We start from the raw sequence: 20,122 nt of genomic DNA, 5'->3' as shown, positions 1-20,122 counted from the left end.
GAGAAATAGATGAAAAGGAATGGCTAGACTTGGAAGGTTCAGAGGCAGATAGGTGGAGGGCTGGGATAAGAATGGGGTTAGAAAGCAATACTGTTCCATTACTAATAGAAAATAATCATGCCCAACATAAAATATTAGGCCAAAAGGAAAAAGAATGCTAATTAAGAAGGAGCCATTCATTCAGGCTGTGGCCCACTACTTGTGGTAATGCATGACTGGTGGTAGTATCTAGAGCACCTTCTCTCTGTCTTCATTCCCAAATGGAGTTCCTACAGGCAGCCTTAAGAGCTCTGGCTTGTGAGAGACTAAGTATGCTTGGAATCCAGGAGTTTGCTGTGTGGCCTGGGGCAACTCACACACTCTCTAAGTCTCACTTACTCTCTATAAGATGGGATGATTATATTGCCTACCTCCTACGATTTCAATGAAGATGAAATAAAATAATGTATGTAAAGCACTTAGAACCTTTTAGCGTAATTACCCCACACATTTAATTAAAAAAAATAAAACTTTAGGCTGGGCCCTATGGCTCACACCTGTAATCCCAGCACTTTGGGAGGTCGAGGTGGGCAGATCGCTTGGGCCCAGGAGTTTGAGACCAGCCTGGGCAACATGGCAAAACCCCATCTCTTCAGAAAATACAAAAATTAGCCAGGTGCAGTGGTGTGCATCTATAGTCCCAGCTACTCAGGAGGGGAAGGTAGGAGGATCCCTTGAGCCTGGGAGGTCAAGGCTGCAGTGAGCTGAGATCGTGCCACTGTACTCCAGCATGGGTGACAGAGTGAGACTGCATCTTAAATAATAATAATAAATAAAACTTTAGCAAATTCATTTTAATTTCTTTCATATTAAAAAAGAAATTCTTATTATCCAAAGATAGTAGGCTTGTTGGGTCTACTTTCTGGACTTACTAACCTAGGTCATGCTCTCTCCTTTCTCTATCTCCTTTCTTCATCCTTTAAGCCAGCACTCTCCATTTGCACTTCTACAATGATCTGTGTCTGTACTGTTCAGGGCAGTAGCCACAAACCACAAGTGGCTATTACGTACATGAACTATAGTGCAACTTAGGAAACGAATTTTTCTTTTTAATTAATTTATATTTCATTGGCCACGTGTTGCTAGTGGCTGCTGTATTGGATAGATCAGCTAAACCATGATCTCCTTTTAGGAAAAAAAGCTGCTTACACTGTCTTCCTCTATGGTTAATGTGCAAAATCTTCAAAAATCTTTCTCTATTAGTTACCTTACCATTTGCCTCCAGCCTCACTTTCTGTGACCTTGTTTCCTGTGTTTGCCCAGTATGTTTATAAAATAAGGATTTGAGAAACTAAGATTTCTCTGTAAAGTATCAGTCCCATGTGAAGATGTTTCTTATTGCCTTGCCTGATTCTGCCTGGTTGAATCTATCTGTTTTTCGAGAGTCCCATGAATCACATGTACTACTATGAGTCCAAAGAAAATAAAAAATTAATTTATTAAAAATGGGTCTTGGAAATAGCAAAAGGCAAATCTTTTAGACCTTAAAAGCTAAAGCACTGTATATGTAAAAATCTTTTATAGTAAATTTTCCAGCATTTGTTAGAAATTTTTTCATACAGTAAGATTTCTGTCTTCCTTAGTAGAAATATAGATTTTTAATGCTTATGATAAGAATCAGTCTTTTATCTGCCTTTGTATCTTTTATCTGTCCTAGCAGCCGATTACTCTAGAATTGGACAAAAATGTTACCTTGAGCTTCCTTTGGGTTAGAAAATAACATTTCTTGCCTATTTTTAGTTTTAGTCTACTGTTAGTAAGAAATTTTTAAAGCTTTCAAGAGATCTGTTTAATAAAAATGGTAAAGTTGTCGTTATATTTGGTATTTAGAAATATAATTTAGGAGAATAGAATTTTCTACGAAATATTGAATTTTTTTTCAGCTAAAACAAACAAAAACTACAATTTGAAAGTTCCAGCAGCTGTTATCTTTTTATCCAAGGACATGTTTTTCCTCTAAGGAGTCAGTTATCTGCCTTGGTCTATACATAATTAATTCTTTGTTTTAAATGCAAATTCTCTTATTGGAACTAGGCAAGATATTTATTTAAAGATTTTGCCCTTGCTTCCTAGGAGTCTCATTAATGTCATTCCCTAAACATACAGGGTTTTTTTTTTCCCAATTAATCTGTAATAACTGTCTTTTAACCTTAGCCAGAAGGATTAGAATTAGCTATTTGCCTAGCAGCAACGTTCCAAAATTGGCACACCCATCATCCACATTACTGCAAGTCGTGAAGGCTTTAAGCCTAGCCTGTATCATTTAAAATTCTTTCAATTCAGTTTTCCAGTTTTCTGTGAATCTGAATTTGTAAATTTTTAAATTCATATTTTTGTTAGTTTTGATTTGTTTTCTGCCTGCAACTGTCTGGGTGCCCTGATAAAAGTACTTGCTGTTGTCAGACAACCTCTCATAACCAGACACCACCCTTGCAATACCAGCCTTTTGCTTTAGACCGCAAGCGTAAGTATGAAATGTCATTTTCAGTTTCACCCTTGCACTCAGCATGTTTAGCCTTCTGCATTATTAGATTTGTTAAGAAACTGTAGAGGAGGGACTAAGGGGAAATGGGTAGCACTTCACTCATTTTAAAATTTAAAATACAAACCCTTTAAACCAAACAACCTTTAGTATCTTTAACCGTATAGTAACACATACCGGGATGTGCCCGAAGCTAAAGCTATACATTTGACTTGCAGCATGGAAAATGACCTCAATCTTTCTCAAACTGGCTCTTAGTGCTTGTCAGGGAGGAGGAATATTATTTAAATGGACATGTATATGCATGTATGTGTTTCTGTGTGTATGTGTGTATATATACATATACATTTTTTAAAGTAGTTTTTAACATAAACACTATGAAGACTGCAAAAATGGCCAAATTAAGGAATTACGAGATATTTTAGTCTCATAAGTGTTGTGAAAAATGCTTCGGTTCATTTTTGCCATTTATCAACTCCCATTTTTTTCCTACCAGGATATCACTGAGGACATCATTTGACATGGGAGCCCAGCTGCTCCTGTGGGCAGCATGAGCGGCCTGTCATTTAATAGACAGTGTCTCTTGTCCTCAGGTCAAAAGGTGTTTGGTTTTGACTCAGAAGCTGCTGGATTAAATGCAGTCTTTAGTAGGAAAAGTGTTTATTAATATGTTGAATCCAAAGCCAACTGCGTTTTGAATTCCCAGAAAAGTATTTATGTTCAATCTAAAGCCACCTGTGTTTTGAAGTCCCCTTTGCCAGCCTAAGGGAGGTGACAGTCTAGCCTGTCCCTCAGCTTGAAAGGAAGTCAGAGCCATTTTTAGTTTTCCTTGTGGATTTGCAGGGAATGCTGAGCAGGGAGAATCCCCCTTGAGGGACACTTATTAACTGATCTCGTGCTGGGATTGGATCCTGGAGTGAATTCATATACAGTGGGAATGAGTGGCAAGAAGCAGTTTGGGAATAGCACTCTTCAAATGGAAATGAGGTTTGAAAGGGGAACCATGGTGTTTCTCAAGCAGACAGTCTCTGTGGCAAAGATGAAGAGTTGCTCAGGCCAGAAATGCTTAATTAAGATCTTTCTTGTTTTTGCAACGGATAATTTACAGCCACTGGTGTGGCCCAGCCTCTGGCCTTCAAAGGTGACTGACATTCTATCAGTGTCATTTGAAGGAAAGCATATCAGCCTAAAAGGCGGATATAAAGGAAGTAACAACTCATCAGAATTATGCATGAGTTGTTATATAATGTGAGTGAATTTAGTAAATATGTCCAATAAATATGGAAATGAAATTCCTTGCTACAGTGCATCTGTTTTGTGTGAATTTTTTCATACTTTGTTGATATACTATCCAAGGCATTTTTCTATATAATGCAAAACAGTGGAAATTTTCTCATGTTATCATGAGTCTAAATTATTATTCTCTCATCATTCTATAAAATTAAAACTTTATTTTCTCATCTCCTGTTTTGCTGTCTGTTGCCTGATCATTCAACCCCCTGAAGTATGCAGAGAGGAGAATATGGAAATAGAAGGAAAACTCAATTTTGTCAGTTTAACAGTTTTTATTTTTGTATGTATATCTACACACATACATATATAAAATAAATGGTGGGCTGAAATCTGGACTCAAGTGAGCTTGCTTTTAAAAAAAAAAAAATGTTTCCATGCTTTATTCCATTTATTATTCATTACAAAGCAGACTTTTTTTCTTTCCAGCTTTTAGGTTCAAGGGGTACATGTGCAGGTGTGTTACGTGGGTAAATTACGTGTCGTGGGGGTTGGGTGTACAGATAATTTTGTCACCCGGGTAATCAGCAAAGTTCCCAGCAGGTAATTTTTCTATCCCCACCCTTCTCTCACCCTTCACCCTCAAGTAGGCCCCGGTGTCTATTGTTCCTTTCTTTGTGTCCATGTGTACTCAATGTTTAACTCCCACTTGTAAGCAAGAACATGGCAGCATTTGGTTTTCTGTTCCCATGCTAATTTGCTTAGGATAATGGCCTCCAGCTCCACCCGTGTTGCAGCAAAAGACATGGTTTCAATTCTTTTTTGTGGCTGTGTAGTATTCCATGGTGTATATGCACCACATTTTCTTTATCCAGACCACTGTTGAACATCTAGGTGGATTCCATGTCTTTGTTGTTACAGTGCTGCAGAGAACATGTGCGTGCATGTGTCTCACGTGAGCTTTTGTATTAGAGTTCCAACTTATTTGTATGGGTAATAAAAATTAGTTATGTCTGGTATTGTCTTATGGACCCTCCAGGAATGAATTTTGATGTGAAATGTGAAAACAATACAGAACAAAGGTAACCTAAAGTACAATCCCTATTCTGAGTCCTCTGGCCAGTTCCTCCAATATAACGTTCAGATTGTTCTCTCACTCCCTAAAGTAAGAACACAGGATTATAGAATTGAAGGTCGATTGCCTTGCATTCACTCATTCACTCATTCATTCATTTATTCACTCATTCACTCACTCACTCTTAACTAGCTTGTGCCAGGAACTGTGCTGAGCACTAGGGCTTTTAAAACGATAGGACAGATGTAATCTGACTTCCAAGGACTCCTTTTTGTCTTTCTGGCTTTCTAAAATGCCGTAAGACTTATTCATATTTTAGCTATTTAAAAGTGATTTTTCTCAAACTATAGCAACAACTTACTACTTAATAATGAATGTCTCAAAGTAGTGTAGAAAACGCTGTCACCCTCTCCAATTAATAATCTACACTTTAGTGCCCCCGTGTTTTTTCATTTTGAATGCTGGGATATTACCATCACAGTAAGAGGAATGCATAGAGTGGCGGTAAAGCATGAGCATTGTGTTAGACCAGTAACCATCTCATGCTTGACAGGTTACACCGTGGCTACCATAGTAGACAGCCATTGGATGTTCTCCCCCATAGAAATACATTCTTCAGAAATCAGGCATCAGGTAGCTAGCTATTGAGAATCTTCTCTGTATAATTTTGAAGTATTACAGTGCAGTGTTGTTCCTGCTCTTAAGCTTTCTAAGAAACAAAGCAGTTGATTTTGATAAGAACGTGCTGAGCTTCTGTCCAGTGCTCTGACAGGTACTGGAGATACAAAGATACCATCTGCCCCTGTGTCTGCTTCTCGTGAGGGAGGAAAAGGATGGAAGGAAGCTGATGAATTAGTCAGTGCCAGATAGCCTCACTTCCTATTTCATATGACACCTTTTCGATTCCTGACCTTTATAAGAGGGCTTGGTCACGTGTGATTATGGTCCAGATGTCTCTCTTTCTACCTATTCTGGGTATCTCTCTATTTCTATCTGTAAATTAAGGAATTTGTTGAAAAGCAAATTGCTATTTCATTTAGTGCCTATTTCATGGATGACACTGCCCTAACAGTGTCAGTTAGTTATACTGTGTGGTTATCTCCCTGTTGGAAGCCTTTGATTTTTTATGTACCAGAAAGAGTTTGTGATTCAAGTGAATGAGCATCAATTACCCCTATCACCTGGTTGGATAATTTGGAGTCTTTTAGCTATTAGCAGGCTATTAGCAAACAGACATTAAAATGATTAAAATATCAGTGATTACTTTAATCCCTAGGGCTATAAAAGAATTCTTTTACAAAATGCATAATATTTAAAAAACATTTAATTTGTTTTAGAGGATCGGCTTTTGTTTCCAAAGATTCTTTTAGCACCTACTGAAAAATATGACATAGTGTAGGCTGCATTAACTGTTCCTGATGGTTTTCTTTAAAAAAAAAAAAAAAATAGCCATGTGTTTTAGGAAGAGTCCTGAACTTAAGAGTCAGAGGACCTGAGTTCCTTTGTGAACCCTATCTCTGATTAACTGTATCATCTTTCCAACCTCTGTAGCCCTTCTTCTGAAAAACGTAGATTTTCTTTGTACCTCACAAATTTTTGTGAAAGTCAAATGATGTATGTGGAATACTATAAAGTGCTACACATGCTAAGGTGGTGGACTGGAATTAAAGGATAGCATTGCAGTACTTTGTAAGGCTTTTCCTTAGATCACTGGATTCACTTAAAGGTTCTCTGTGATGCAGCCAAGTAAAGTAAAAGCAATAGGGAATTTCAGAGTCCGGTAAATGCAAGTTCCAGTCATGAGATTAGATGAAGCTGTGGCTGCACAGTCTATGGTACCTGGTACTGTTCAACTGCCCTCTCTTTTTTTGATAAGAATATACATTCTTCCCTTTGAACTTTCTCGGTTCTCTAGGTTTTTTGGTTTTGTTTTGCTACTCATCATTCCCTTAGGACTCTTCCCCTTTCTTAGTTTCGAAGTAGCGTAATACAAAGTCATGTGTCCTACTTTTATGTAAGATGAAAAGAATAAAGTAATAGGATAATGGTATGTTGTTCTACAGATGAATGTAGATGAAGGGAATTTTACAGCTCTAAAGATTTTTTCAATTTGAAAGTTAAACTTTAAAATTCCAGAACTCTATAAACATCTGTTATCTAGAACTTTCATAAAATTGTATGTGCCTTTTGCAGTTTAACGTTGGTTTCCCCCTTTTTGGAGAAACAGAAAGTAATAATGTCTATTTGTAATGGACTTATTTCTTTTGAAGCTGTCACTTGAGGAAGTTTACATATTTTGTGTAATTTAATCTTGTTGCACCCTCTGCTGTTACTATTCTATTTTCAAGAGGAGAGTCTAAGAGGTTATCACATTTCTAAGCTACACATAGTCATGTCTGGGTTTTGAGCCTAGAGCTCAAACTCTGTCTTTAATGGAGACAGTTTGGTGTCTAGGGTTCCTGTTGGGAACAAATGGAAAAAACTGTATGGCTTGACTGGACTCAAACAGTGGTGGTCTTGACGGTCAGCCTGCAGAGTTTGAAGCCTTGATTTAGAACCAAGTCCATACCCTGGCCAGCAGGGATTCTACCTTCCCGTCTCCAAATTATTGATGGTAAATGGAAGGTTCTTCCGAGAAACTCAAAGTGTCATTGGAAAGGAATGAGCCTGGGTGGGTGGATGCCATCTTGGGGGCCTTCCTGAGTGCCTCTGAAGTTGTGGGGTCCATACACTACAGTACTTGGCAGTGACTGTGGTATCTGTTAACTGTGAGCAAGATTGGACACCCCCTCTTTGCTGATCATGTTCAGGAAGCCAGGAAGTGGTGGCAGCTGTAACCAAGAAGTCTTCTGGTGGAAAGTTTAGCTTTAGGCGTCAGGAAGCAGGAGAGAAAGCCCCTGAGTATGAATATGAATAAGTTAATGAGTGTCCCTTTTACAGGATTAAGCCATTCCAGGAAGTCCATGATCGTGAGTTCAGAAGGACAAGTAGTACTGTTTTTGGAATAGACGAGTAAAATGTAAGATCCTCTGAGGATGCCATCTAATGGAATTACCTGTTATTCTTACAGTTTGAGAATGCCACATTTTTGACTAACTAGCACATTTTCAATGACCTTCTTGGTCTACAGAATGTTTTGCCTTCCAGCATATGTTTTTGAGTGAGAAGAGAGAATAGACTCAGAAAAGTTATTGGCTAGAGAAGAAATGTGAGAAATTGCACTTATTTTTAACCCTGAAGCTGAGTTTGTATTGATCCCTACGTAGCGTGGTAATTAGGAGCATAAGTCGATGATGTGTACATTTGTTATGAAGCAAAGAGGAAATCAATATGCATACATAAAAGTGATCCCACAGCCTTATCTTGAGGTTTTTTAGTATCTCCTATTGGCAAGCAAACTGTAAGGCATGTGCCAGAAGCTAGAAATGCAATTTCCATCCTTTGACTTGATTTGGTATGTCGAGAGGAAGCCAAGCGTGTATATCAATGAGGTCTGAATTTTTCTACTGTAGCAGGAAAGCAAAGTCTTTTCTTTAAGAATGTTGCAGTTACACACAGGTTGAGCAGCTTGCTTTTTTAAGAAATGTCTTTTTGTGCTAGGTCTTTGGGCATTTGGTCTGTTGGGGTTTCAGTTAGCCTTTATTTAACTCATGGAAATATTTGCCATGTGCCCCATCCATAACACCCCCGAGTTTGACACTCCAGATGAGCCGGGGTGTCGTGCCTGGTGTCCTGTGCTAAAACCCCTGAAGAGGGAGAGAGGATGCGTGCCAAGGGGGATGCAGATCCATTTCTGATGGGCTCTGCAGCATGAGGACCTCTCCAGGCTCATTTGTCATTCTTCTTTTATGCCTTTTCCCATTTCCCTAAACATTGGTTGAATTTTCCGTATGCATCCTTTAAGGAATTTCTCATACATATGGAACAGAACTGAGTTTGACTAGGTTTGATGATCACTTATATCAGTGGTACTAATTTGGCATCTTAGTCATAGAAGTAAACAAAGCAAAAGCTAGTTCACAAGAGTAGTTGCTGTAAAAGTGTCACATAATAACAAAATTAGTTTTGATTTTAAAATAAAACCATTCTTTTGAGAATAGCTAAATTTTATTAGGGCAAAAGGATGCCAGTTCTTATTATTTTAAAAGACCTTTCCTATATGACTTTCTGCACAAGGTTGGAGATAAAATCATTCCACCCAGATTCTCTCTTCAACTTAATGGATTGCACAGATTTTTGCCAGCACTCTCTCAAAATATGAGTCATGATTATGCATTTATATTACATGTTTCCTTCCAAGCCTCAAGCTAAATTATAGTGTCTTATAAAGACTACAGTCTATGGGCATGAATTAAGTAGGCCACACTACTCAGCCATCTGTCTTCTCTTTCTTTTTTCTTCTTAAAAACCCATACCAAACAAACTTGAAGGCCAAACAAGCACTGGAAATGCAAAGTTGCCTTTTGGTTCACAAGATTCAAGGTTCACATTCCTTTCACTCAACACATAACTCCAGGATCTTTAACTTCGATGGTAGTCAGTTACAGTTCCTGATGCGCACTACTCAGGTAGCTGGAACCTGTGAGACACCAAAGCCTGGTGTTCACCTGAACATCCAGTGATCCTTAGAGCATCGGTTTGAGTGGAAGACGAGAGTAGGTTTTCTTGATGTTTTATTATCTACTGTCATATCTTACCTTTGATTTCTGATTAGGTCTTTGGCTATGGGGATGAATCAGTAGCCCTAGGGATGTGGTATCTGAATAAACAGAAAATGCTTGGAAACCATGTACATCCATGAACAAAACTTGTAGAGCCTTGGCATTTTATAAGAAAATAATGCAACCCAATGTAATTTGCATTTACTCAGTTTGACCAATAATGTAACTATTAAACTCAGTAAATCCAGAGTAACTTAAACTAAGTAAGAGAGGAGAATTTTACTTTCGGGAAGGGAAACAGAGTTAAAATAAAGGATAAGAACTAACGTTTACTGATGCACAGAGAAATCACTATCTCATGTTCTATAAACAGGTGTAAGATTTCTTTAGGAGGGCGTATTCAGTCCACTCTTCTCTATTAACGCTACCATCAAAGGATAGGCGCTACCATCAATTTGGTTTCCCAAGTCAAAAATTAGGATGTTGTTTTTTATTTTTTTCTCTTTCTCTGTCCCAAGCTCCAAGCATTATGGATTTGACAAGTTAGAAATCACTTTCACCCAGAATTTTACAAGCATTTCCTTTGTTATATTTTGTACCTTCTGGTATTGTTCTTGAGAAGAATGGAACTATTCCACGCCCAGGTCCTTAGACACTTAGGCTCCCACCCACCCCGTCCCCAGAACCATAGGCTTATTTCCTTAACCCAGGAGTCTGAATTCCAAATGATGTGTTTTCATGTGGACCATTTTTTATTCATTGAGCTGGGTACTCTCTGGACCTTTTAATCCAGTTTTACATATCTTTTAGTTCTAGAAATGTTCATATACTATTTCTTAATAATTTCTCCCCCTTTTTTTTCTCCTCTTTTGTGATAGCTCTGTCTGGTAGCTGTTGGACTTTTTGAATTGAACTTCAGTTTTCTTAAGTTTTTCTCTCTCCTAACTGCTTGAGAGAATTTCTCGATTTCCCTTCCAACTGTCTTATTGGATTTTTTAATGTTTAATTTTAACTCTCATAAGTTCCTCCTCTTCTTCAGCAATCTAGTTGCTCCATGAGCTTCACTGCAGCGTGATTGGATGGTTTACATCTGCTTGTCTTTTCTCTAGAGAACCGAACCGTCTTCTTTGATCTCTGTGGGGTGGTGAGCATTCTGAGGCCGAGTTTCGGGGAAGGAGAAGTGACCCTGGGTCTCATCTCTGCCTTAGGCTTGTGGTTTTCATCCCTGTTCTCTGCACCTCACGCCCTTGACTCTGCATCTTTTCTGTTCTCTAAAAACCACTGCTCTTGCCCACCGTGGTAGAGGATTGGTTACTGCCTGACGAGGCCGGGCACTTTGTGGACCTCAGGGCCTAGGGCCGAACTCCCGTTCCTTCTTTCTAAGTAACTTTTAGGCCTAAATCTCCCTTTTCACTTGGCCTTCTGCAGTGCTTGGTGCTTCCCATCCCTGCACCATTTTAGGGTTCTCAAGGACGGTGAGTGATCTTCCTTCCTACTGATATTTCCTCTGCACACCTTCCTCTGCTCTGCTAAACCATAACCTTTCTTCGTTCACCTCCAACTTTACATCCTGTGTATTAGAGTCTCAGGGATCTCAAATTCAGCTGGCAGTTGAGGTTGTTTCTGTTTCGCGTTCTCCCTGTCCTCCTTGTTCTGTTGTGATGATTTTCAGAAAAGGCTGAAATTTTTACTATACCATGGTGACAGTGGAATTCTGCTTTTTAACAGAGTGATCCCTTGTTCTAGTAGATTTCTCAAAGGGCAAATATTAGGAAGTGGTGTTGTTGTTGACGACTCTGGAATGTCTAGGGAGAGGCACTGGCTTGGGATGCTGACTGCTTTGCCAACAGGGTAAATTGGAATGATTTGCTCGGCACTCAAAGTTGAGCCTTAACCTAGTCTTCCCGTGTCCTTGCCCAACTGCACCAATTAGCTTTGCGGGCTGACTTTGGTCAAGTTAACAGTACGCCTTGTACTGTGCAGTTGGTAGGAACCTTAGGGATAGCTGACTTAAATCATATATTTTAGGCTAAAGAGTCTTAAGTACCTGACTAATTACTGAGCATATGGGAAAGCTGTCTAGCAGGTGACCTTTTAGGAAGCTGTGATGCCTGTTTAAGAGAGTAACCATGGTAACTCAAAGCCACACCTGACTTTCACATAGTGGACACTCAGGTTTTCCCTGAGTTGTGATAGCTTTTACTAAATGTGCTTTTCACTTCTCTCAGACTCAATTAGAAAGTGATTTGTAACTCTGATTCCTGATTATGTTAATATAACTATAATTTAAAATATCTGCTCAGGTTATATAAATGAAGTATTTTTAATCTGTTAAAGCTTATTTATCACCCATGTTCAATGTTCTTGATTCCACACATGCATATTAGTTAAAGATATGATCAGTTCTGTCCTAGAAGTTTGCTAATTACCTGGAAAGACAGAATTTATGTATGAAATGCCTGACAGCAATATCCATCTACTAGCCAGAGCCAAAACCATGATATTGGATCATACTGATCCATCCTGGTTAAAAATAGACAAGGCCCCCATAGCCAAGAACGGGGTTATTGCACGCACTTGCATGGCTTGTGTCAGAAAGGTTCCTTCCTGCAGTGGTGAGGGACCGCCGAAGTTCAGCCATTCTCTGCACAGGGGCCTGTATCTCTCGGGGCATCTGTGCAGAGCACACACCTTTTTCAAATTGTACCATGGCTTACCATCCTTTGCACTCTGCAGCACAATCAGCAAATCTTATGGAGAAGGCAAGATCTGAGTTGAGATTTGGGTCAAACTGGGAGATATGATTGCCAGGAGGCATGGCTGGAACAGATCAGCCAGCTGGGGGTAGATAGACAACATGCAGAGAGCTGTGGCAGGCCAGGTTCCTCTACAGGGGGCTGTCAAATAGAAAGATTTTATCTGGATTTTCCAGTAGCCATATTAAGTAAAAAGAAACAGGTGAAATTATTTTTAGTAATATATTTTAACCTTGTATCTTCAAAATACTATCATCTCAACATCCAAAAAAATTAAACGATTATTAGTTTACATTATTTTATGTATTATGTCTTTGAAATTTGGAGTACATTTCATACTTACAGCATATCTCAAATCAGATGCTAAATTTTATCCTGAGTACTTGTTGTTTATATTTCATAAAATTTAAAGTTGAAAACATAGATTCACATACCCAAGTTATTCTAAACACTTAAAAAATGAATCAGAGTATCAGTTTTTAAAGTTAAATGAATGAAAATGAAATCACTGTGTTCCTCCAAACACAAGCCCATTTCCGGTGCTCAGAGGACTCTGAGTGGCTCTCTGAGCCACCTCTGGCGTCTGCTGTGTGGGCAATGTGACTGTGGAGGGACTGGGGGCAAGACAGTGCTAGGTACATAGTGTGCCTGAAAGACATTAAGGAGACATTGAAGTTTTCAGGAAGATAAATCTCATACAAAGTTTGTAATAAGGAGGAACTACAGCCAGAGAAAGATAGAGAAACCTTAGAATCCACCAACTCCCATATGTTGAACACAGACATGGCCTAGTTCTTTTGGTCACTAAGACTGGTTATGCTGCATTTAACCAAAGACTTTCTTGAAGAATAAAGCATCAGACAAAAGGAAGCTTTGCTCTTTCTATTTAATAAGATTTTTTCTACAACTTTATTGAGGTGTGGTTGATGCATAATGAACTGCATGTATACAAAGCATACATTTTGATGAGTTTGGGCCCATGCGTGAAATAGTCACCACAAGCAAGATAATGGATATTTCCATCATCCCTAAAAGTGACGAACATTTGCTTAGAGGGTCTTATTTTTACGGTCCCTGGGAGTGAATGTGAGGACCAGAGGCCCAGTCTTGGTCCTGCTGAGTAACTGTGAACAAGGTGTTTAATGTCTCTGGACTTTCGATTTCTAATTATCAGAGATAGTACTTGCTATCTCCAGAAATATATTTAAAATATTTAACCTACAAGTCTTGGAGGCCTCTGCTGTGCCAGGTGTTAATTTTTTTTGGTTGTGTATTGGGGGTCTTGGGACAGCAGCTCCTTACGCTCTGGTAGTTGAACATTTTAGTAACCATACAGCTGTATTAGCAGGTTACCAGCATAGATGATGTGTGTGGCTGCACAGCAGCCAGGAAAAAAGCCACAAACAGCCTTTCTAATTTCTAGACGCAGTCATTGCTGGCAGAAGAGGAATTGAATAGTGTGGGAATGTGGTTTTATTATAGGTGAGATGCTCCTAAGGGTGGATCGCTCTGCATCATTGACTTGGAGCTGGGAGAGGCACACACCGCGTGATGTGTGTTGATGGGCCCAGCTGTGAGTAAGCCATGCTGACGGCTCAGCTGCGAGCTTCCCTTCTCACCATCTCTTCTTGGCCCAACAGAGGGTGTTCAGAGCTCTGCCGGATCCCCATGGTGGAATATAAACTCGACAGCGAGGGCACCCCCTGCGAGTATAAAACCCCCTTCAGGAGGAACACCACGTGGCACCGGGTGCCCACTCCTGCCCTGCAGCCCCTCTCTAGAGCTTCCCCCATCCCCGGCACGCCCGACCGGCTGCCATGCCAACAGCTGCTCCAGCAGGCCCAGGCCGCCATTCCTCGAAGCACCTCCTTCGACCGGAAGCTGCCCGATGGCACGAGGTAATGCTGGTTCCGTTTCCTCAAGGGCGGCGCTTGTAAATCACTGGGGTGAGAACTTGACATTGTAGGGAGGGTTTTTCGTAATCACTTCTGAGTTAGCTTGTTCACAACAAGTTGGCAAGCAAGGTAGCAGGGCAGGCCCCAGACACAGTGGCGCCTGGGGTCAGGCACTCTCCTGGCCCCGAGATGGTGCTAGTAAAATGCAGGTTCTGTCCACCAGGGCCACAGCTTTTCCTCTTCATCTGGTAGCCTTCCTCCATGTCCACTGGCTCTCTTCCCCAGAAACTATTCTGCTGGAGCCTCTAGAAAAGTGTGAACAGGTTTGAGCATAAATAAAACAAAACTGAACAATCAGTGCTTAAATATCATCATAATGTGAGTAATACTTTAAGAGGTTCCAAGCTCATTAGGACTTCCTCTTTGCTCTTCTCCTTTTAAGCAAAGTGAGTTGAGTTTAAAATTATTTTTTCAAAGAAAGAATGCATACACTTGTTTAAAAGTTAAATCCAATACCATTAGAAGCTGGTGAGGGTTTTCCGATGCCGAATTTGCATAGATCATTTTAACAAAGCAAAATAATAAATTTCTTATTGTTGTTAATTCCTACTCCTTTTATTCTAACTTTTATGTAACATATAGGCCACAGTAATGCCATGAGTTTTCTCAATTATGACATGTCAGGCTCTGGTCTGATAGACCATGGCCTGGGAGCCAGGCTGGAATCACAGCTCTAACTTACTTGATGTACTGTAACCATGGGCCTGGTGCTCATCCTCTCTGAACCTTCAGTTTCTTCATCTGATGAACCACATGAGGAAGTTTGGAGGACTGAGTGGGTCAATGTATGTAAAATGCTTAGAACTGGGGCTTGCACTTAGTAAGTTTACATAACTATTAACCAGAATTAATTGATAAGCTTATATAAATATTAACCAGAATTAATTGATAAAACTTGTGGTCATCCTCTCCCTTCTCCAATTTTTATTCTTTCCAGAGTGAATGCAGGGGAGGTGTTAATTTAATTTAGCATTCAATCATCTTGGCTCTGTGTCTCCTAACTCAAAAGTCTGCTGAGTTTATAACTTTCCCATATTCAAAGAAATATACATAGATAGCGCTGGTAAAAGGGGCAACATGTAGAAGGAAGGGGGTCTGCAGAACCTCCCTTATTTAAGTAAATTTAAATAATCATAGTTTAAATTATATTAAAATTTAAGTAAAATTAAATAATTCTAATTTAAGTAAATTATAGGAAAAAACCAGAAGTATTCTAGTAGCAAAAGGGAAACTTGGCAAGCACGTTTCATCAAGTGAGTTTTCATGAGTATTTTTCATTTTTGCATGTCTGAAAAAAAGATAAATAGGATTACATTCAAGAGATGTGTGAAAATAAATGGTTTTGCCAAATTTAGGTTTTTCTTTTTGCATAAGTTTTAAGTATAGAACTAAAACGTGACTTGTTTTAAATTTCACATAATAAGAATTAGTAATGTTTTCATAATTCTGTATTCTCAGGAATTGTATTGCTGTTCTTCTGTATTTCTCTGGGACGGAATCATTATCTGTGCTTTAAATCTTTAAACAGTGAAGGCTTGTCCTGTCATACCTCTTTCCTAGGACAAATTGCCAATCATAAACCACCTGATATCCCCTGGCATCACCGATTCTTAGTTTATTTTTCCATGATTTATTCTGTTTCACATGGCAATATGTTTTTCTTCCTTTTCCTTGTCATTCCCAAAGTAAATTTATTTGTGAAACAAAACAGGCCAGGTCAAGGGGCTTGGCAGATAGTTCAGTGCCGTGTTAATGACTGTGCTCAACCTTTCAGAAGCTCGCCCAGCAACCAGTCATCCTCCAGCGACCCTGGACCCGGCGGGAGCGGACCCTGGAGACCACACGTGGGCTACGACGGGTACCACTCATTTTTACCTTAGTTATCCACTGGGAAGAACCTGTTTCCGTGACTCATTCAAAAGCGTTTACTGTGTGCCTGCTGTACCTGGCGCCATTTGGGGAATATAATAATGCCAGACATGCTTTTAATAAGCGACTTGTCCAGGTTGGAAAGCTCATTGTTTCTATATAGGTAGTGCTCACTTGTCTAGTTCTCAGCCTGCTTTTTTCCTTTTTGATGAGGAAAGGTTTTCAGAACATGAAAATTAAGGATGTGAGGGCTTAATTGCCCCCTGACTTAAATTGCTGATGAGGCAATGCCGCTCAAAATCAGAGAAGTGGGTTTAGCATTTGGTTTTTTTGCTTCCTGTCTGAGAAGCACTGGGAGGCTGCCCCAGCACACCTAGCTGAGAGCTGCCCTTTGTAGTATCCATGCAGTCCCCAGGAGCCAGCAGCTCAGGCAAAGCCTGAGGACTTCCGTGAACAAAGACACCGAATGGACAATCCCACCACCTCTGGGAAGAGAAGAGAGAGCGTGGCGCCAGGGTGCACCCCTGAGGAGCGCCAGGTCTGCCGGGGCCACTGTGACTTGGTGCTGCTTTGGGTTGGAGTTAGGAGCTGGTCACACTGATTGAGAGGAGACAATGGCTGGTCAGTGGGAAGGACTCCGCTCTGAGGAGCAGCTTACATCACTGCTCCTGCAGGTGCACGGGGAAATCTCTCTCCATTTGTAGTCTGAGTTATGTATGTTCCTTCCCTTAGATGATAGATGGAGTTCTTAAAAGTTGTATATCGGCCGGGCGCGGTGGCTCAAGCCTGTAATCCCAGCACTTTGGGAGGCCGAGACGGGCGGATCACGAGGTCAGGAGATCGAGACCATCCTGGCTAACACGGTGAAACCCCGTCTCTACTAAAAACACAAGAAAATTAGCCGGGCGAGGTGGCGGGCGCCTGTAGTCCCAGCTACTCAGGAGGCTGAGGCAGGAGAATGGCGTGAACCCGGGGGGGCGGAGCTTGCAGTGAGCCGAGATCGCGCCACTGCACTCCAGCCTGGGCGACAGAGCGAGACTCCGTCTCAAAAAAAAAAAAAAAAAAAAAAAAAAGTTGTATATCAAGCAACTTCCTAAATTACATTGCATTTTAAGAGAAGAGAGGTTTTGATGTTGGCTTGTTTGGTTTTCTTTTTTGTATAAACAATAAAACCTTTTCTGACTGTTTCTGTAAATCAAGGTCCTTAACTAGAATTCTGTAAATAAGGATCACTTTGTAATGTGAATAAGTTTTCTTCTACTTATTTCTTTCATATTTGGGGTTTTCATAAAACAAAGTCTATTTGGATGTAGTCTAGAGTTAATCTTTTTCCTTTTTTTTTTTTTTTCTTTTGAGATGGAATCTCAGTCCGTCGCCCAGGCTGGAGTGCGATGGCATGATCTCAGCTTACTGCAACCTCCGCCTCTGGGGTTCAAGGAATTCTCCTTCCTCAGCCTCCTGAGTAGCTGGGATTAACAGGCGCACACCACCATGCCTGGCTAATTTTTGTATTTTTAGTAGACACAAGGTTTCACCATGTTAGCCAGGCTGGTCTCCAACTCCTGACCTAGCGATCTGCCCACCTTGGCCTCCCAAAGTGCGGGGATTACAGGCAGGAGCCACCGTGCCCGGCCCTTTCTTTTTCTTAAGAAAAATTTAATATAAAGATATGTCAGTGCCATGTATTCTAAGCATAATGTAAAAATGCAACCTCTTCTTTAGCTTGCAGGTACATTGTCTGATCCTGGACAGTCCTTCAACCTCCTGGTTTCAGCACCCCTTCTTTATCTGTAAATGGCTATCATCTAGCTGCTTTTTCTGACCCTCTGGTTAAACCAGATCCCACAATTTCAGATGCTTTTAGCTTCTCTGGCAGGGCTAAGCTGAAAATTTGCATTTTCATTTGCCAAAAAACCAGCTCCTGGATAGGGCTTTCCCTCACATAGCCCACTTGGAAGCCAGCACTCCCGTGTGCATGCTGGCAGGTGGCACGGTGAGAAACGACAGGCTCAGCTCTGTGTTCTTTTCAGGTGCCAGTCCCCTCTACTGCTCGAACACCAGGGCTCAGGCCCTTTGGAATGTGACGGAGCCAGGGAGAGGGAAGACACCATGGAAACAAGCAGGCACCCGGGTAATAAGGAACTCCTGGAAATTGACCTCCCTTGCTCCCCGTTGCCCCCTCCCTGCCTCCTCCTCTCCCATCACTTGTTCATTCGATTCATTCATTCATTCAGCCTATGTGCTGAGGTGATCAGCTGGGTCTCCAGGTGCAGGAGGGGGTGTGGTCATGGTTGGTTGTGGTTGTGGCACCTGCAGAAAGTGAACACTTTATGGTGGTGGTTCTGTTTACTTTTGTGGCATATCCATCAGTAAGACCAGAAAGGCCTAGAACCACAAGCCTGTTCATGTTTACCAAACCACTTGTCTGACTTCTGGTTTTCTTTACTCTTTTGGTAATACTGGAAATTGGAAATTCAACTCCTCTCTCTTTATGTGACAGAAAACAAATGGCATGGCCCACCTTCCAAAGTCCTGAGTTCCTATAAAGAAAGAGCTCTGCAGAAAGATGGAAGTTGCAAAGATTCCCCCAATAAGCTTTCTCACGTAAGTCCTTTGTTCATAAGCCCTTCACTGGCCTCGCCAGGACTGATCTCTCTCGGCACACAGTGGTACAGCCTGCTTCCTGGGGATGCTCAAGACCACATTACCTCACAGGGCTCTTAGAGGTGAGGTGAAAAAAGAAAACTATCTTCCTGATTTATAAAAGACCTCGAAGAAAGGTTGCACAACAAATTAGTGGCAAAGCCAAAGTTATATCCTCAGCCTTTTGATCCTCAATATCCAGTGCAGTAGTTACTAAATCATGTTCCCATTTGTAATCTGTTAACCACTTATCGATTTAGTTAGTGGCAGAAGCATTATCGATTTGAAAACAGAAGCAGAAACCGCTAAGTGATGTGTGTGGTCAGAGGAACTCTGCCATAGGCAGCCATTTACTGTACAGTCACAGACGATTTAATCATCACGGCGGCAGCTGTCCATCACACATGTCAGGGTAGAGCAGTGCCCACGTGGTAGTTCTCAGTCCTTTGCATGTGTTGCCATGTTTACCCCTTGAAGAAACCCTGGGAGGTGAGCGTCGAGGGAGACTAGCTCAGTGAAACAAAACTTCCATTGAAATGCAGAAACAGGAATTGTTGGTTATTAAAATAAAGCCAACATTTTAAAGTGGCTTATTTTTGAAAATGTTCAGGTGAAGATAGTTTATAAGGTCCTGAATTAAGTTATGTCTTTCTTCTTTCTTAATGTGTCAGCAGCCAGCTTTGCAGTTGTCCCTTAGCAAACACACACGACATTTCTTCCCTCAGCTGTGACCACGACCTTGTCTTGAGTCAGCCTCGCTGTATCTATTTAAATCTACCTTTACAATGTTCTCATATTGGTTTCAGCAAAGGGATACATGGTGTGGGCATAGTTTTGAGAATATCAGTGTATGATGAAAAGGTCGAGGTGATTTGCTTAAGGATCTGATAGACTGGAATAAAAAAAGATAAGGCCAAACTGCTTTAAAATCTACCAGGGCCTGGCTCGTTCTTATGATTCCAAAGCCCTTTGCCGATGCTTCAGATCTTGTTGCTTTTCCCAGACTGTGAAGAGAGGCCATGTCTATATGAGTACATTGTACAGACACTGACATTTCTTCTATTTTATTTGCTTTTTGTCTTCCAGAGACCCCCCGCCCCAACCAAAAGCATTGACTCTTTTTCAGACCTATTTTCTCTAAAGAGAATCCCATTTCTTAAAGGCTTGGGACGCAGTTTGACTGGGGCTGTCTCAGAGAGAGAGTTCGTGTTTACCGTGTACTTCGCAGCAGCCAAGTGCTTCTGCATGTATTATCTCATTTGCCTCATACAAGAATCGTGTAAGCTCAGTATTACAAGCACAGAGAGGGTTAAGTGATGAACCAGAAAGTTCTACCTTTGTGACTGGAACCTGAGTCTTCTCCCCCAAACTCAAGGCTGGCACTATAATTTGTCATAGAAGCATTTTCTTAA

At 40.7% G+C, this 20,122-nt stretch overlaps 1 protein-coding gene across 1 annotated transcript in view; it reads left to right on the top strand.

The window, feature by feature from the left end:
• Nucleotides 1-20,122, top strand: part of SIPA1L2 (signal induced proliferation associated 1 like 2) — a 235,720-nt gene that overhangs the window by 173,152 nt on the left and 42,446 nt on the right. The window contains exons 10-13 of the mRNA XM_025358354.1: nucleotides 13,884-14,141; nucleotides 15,973-16,056; nucleotides 18,098-18,198; nucleotides 18,568-18,671. Of these exons, the coding sequence (XP_025214139.1) occupies nucleotides 13,884-14,141; nucleotides 15,973-16,056; nucleotides 18,098-18,198; nucleotides 18,568-18,671 (547 nt within the window). The remainder of the gene's footprint in view (nucleotides 1-13,883; nucleotides 14,142-15,972; nucleotides 16,057-18,097; nucleotides 18,199-18,567; nucleotides 18,672-20,122) is intronic.

This window comes from Theropithecus gelada, chromosome 1 (genome assembly GCF_003255815.1).
Source record: "Theropithecus gelada isolate Dixy chromosome 1, Tgel_1.0, whole genome shotgun sequence".
NCBI lineage: Eukaryota > Metazoa > Chordata > Mammalia > Primates > Cercopithecidae > Theropithecus > Theropithecus gelada.
Note: the sequence above shows the minus strand (reverse complement) of the source record. Positions and strands in the feature narration are given on the sequence as shown.